Below are 317 nucleotides of genomic sequence, written 5' to 3'. Positions count from 1 at the left end.
TTAGATGCGCTTTTGCAGGTTGAGCCCTTCAGCACCATTTGATGTGGCACTAATACGGCATGATCAATCTTCGTGCCGTCGGGAAAAGCCCACACCCTGTCCAAGGGGGCACCCTTACTGTGGACAGAAGCAGCGTACTGGCCGATACGAGACCGCACAATCTTTGTGTTGCAGTAGATGACAGACTTCCATCGATCGTAGACAAACTGGACCATGTAGTTGAAAATGCGGCACAACTGCTCCCGAGAGCGGCCGAACGTAGCGATTAAGTCGTAGTATGAGATCGGGTAGCGCAGCCGTTTTAACAGGACACACAT

At 51.7% G+C, this 317-nt stretch overlaps 1 protein-coding gene across 1 annotated transcript; it reads right to left on the bottom strand.

Moving 5' to 3' along the window:
* H310_12219 (hypothetical protein) lies at positions 1-317 on the bottom strand (the record flags this gene model as incomplete). The annotated part of the gene is made up of 2 exons (XM_008879209.1): positions 1-49; positions 139-317. 2 exons carry the CDS (start codon positions 315-317, stop codon positions 1-3), a joined length of 228 nt encoding a protein of 75 aa, XP_008877431.1.

This window comes from Aphanomyces invadans (assembly GCF_000520115.1).
Source record: "Aphanomyces invadans strain NJM9701 unplaced genomic scaffold supercont1.37, whole genome shotgun sequence".
NCBI lineage: Eukaryota > Oomycota > Saprolegniomycetes > Saprolegniales > Verrucalvaceae > Aphanomyces > Aphanomyces invadans.
Note: the sequence above shows the minus strand (reverse complement) of the source record. Positions and strands in the feature narration are given on the sequence as shown.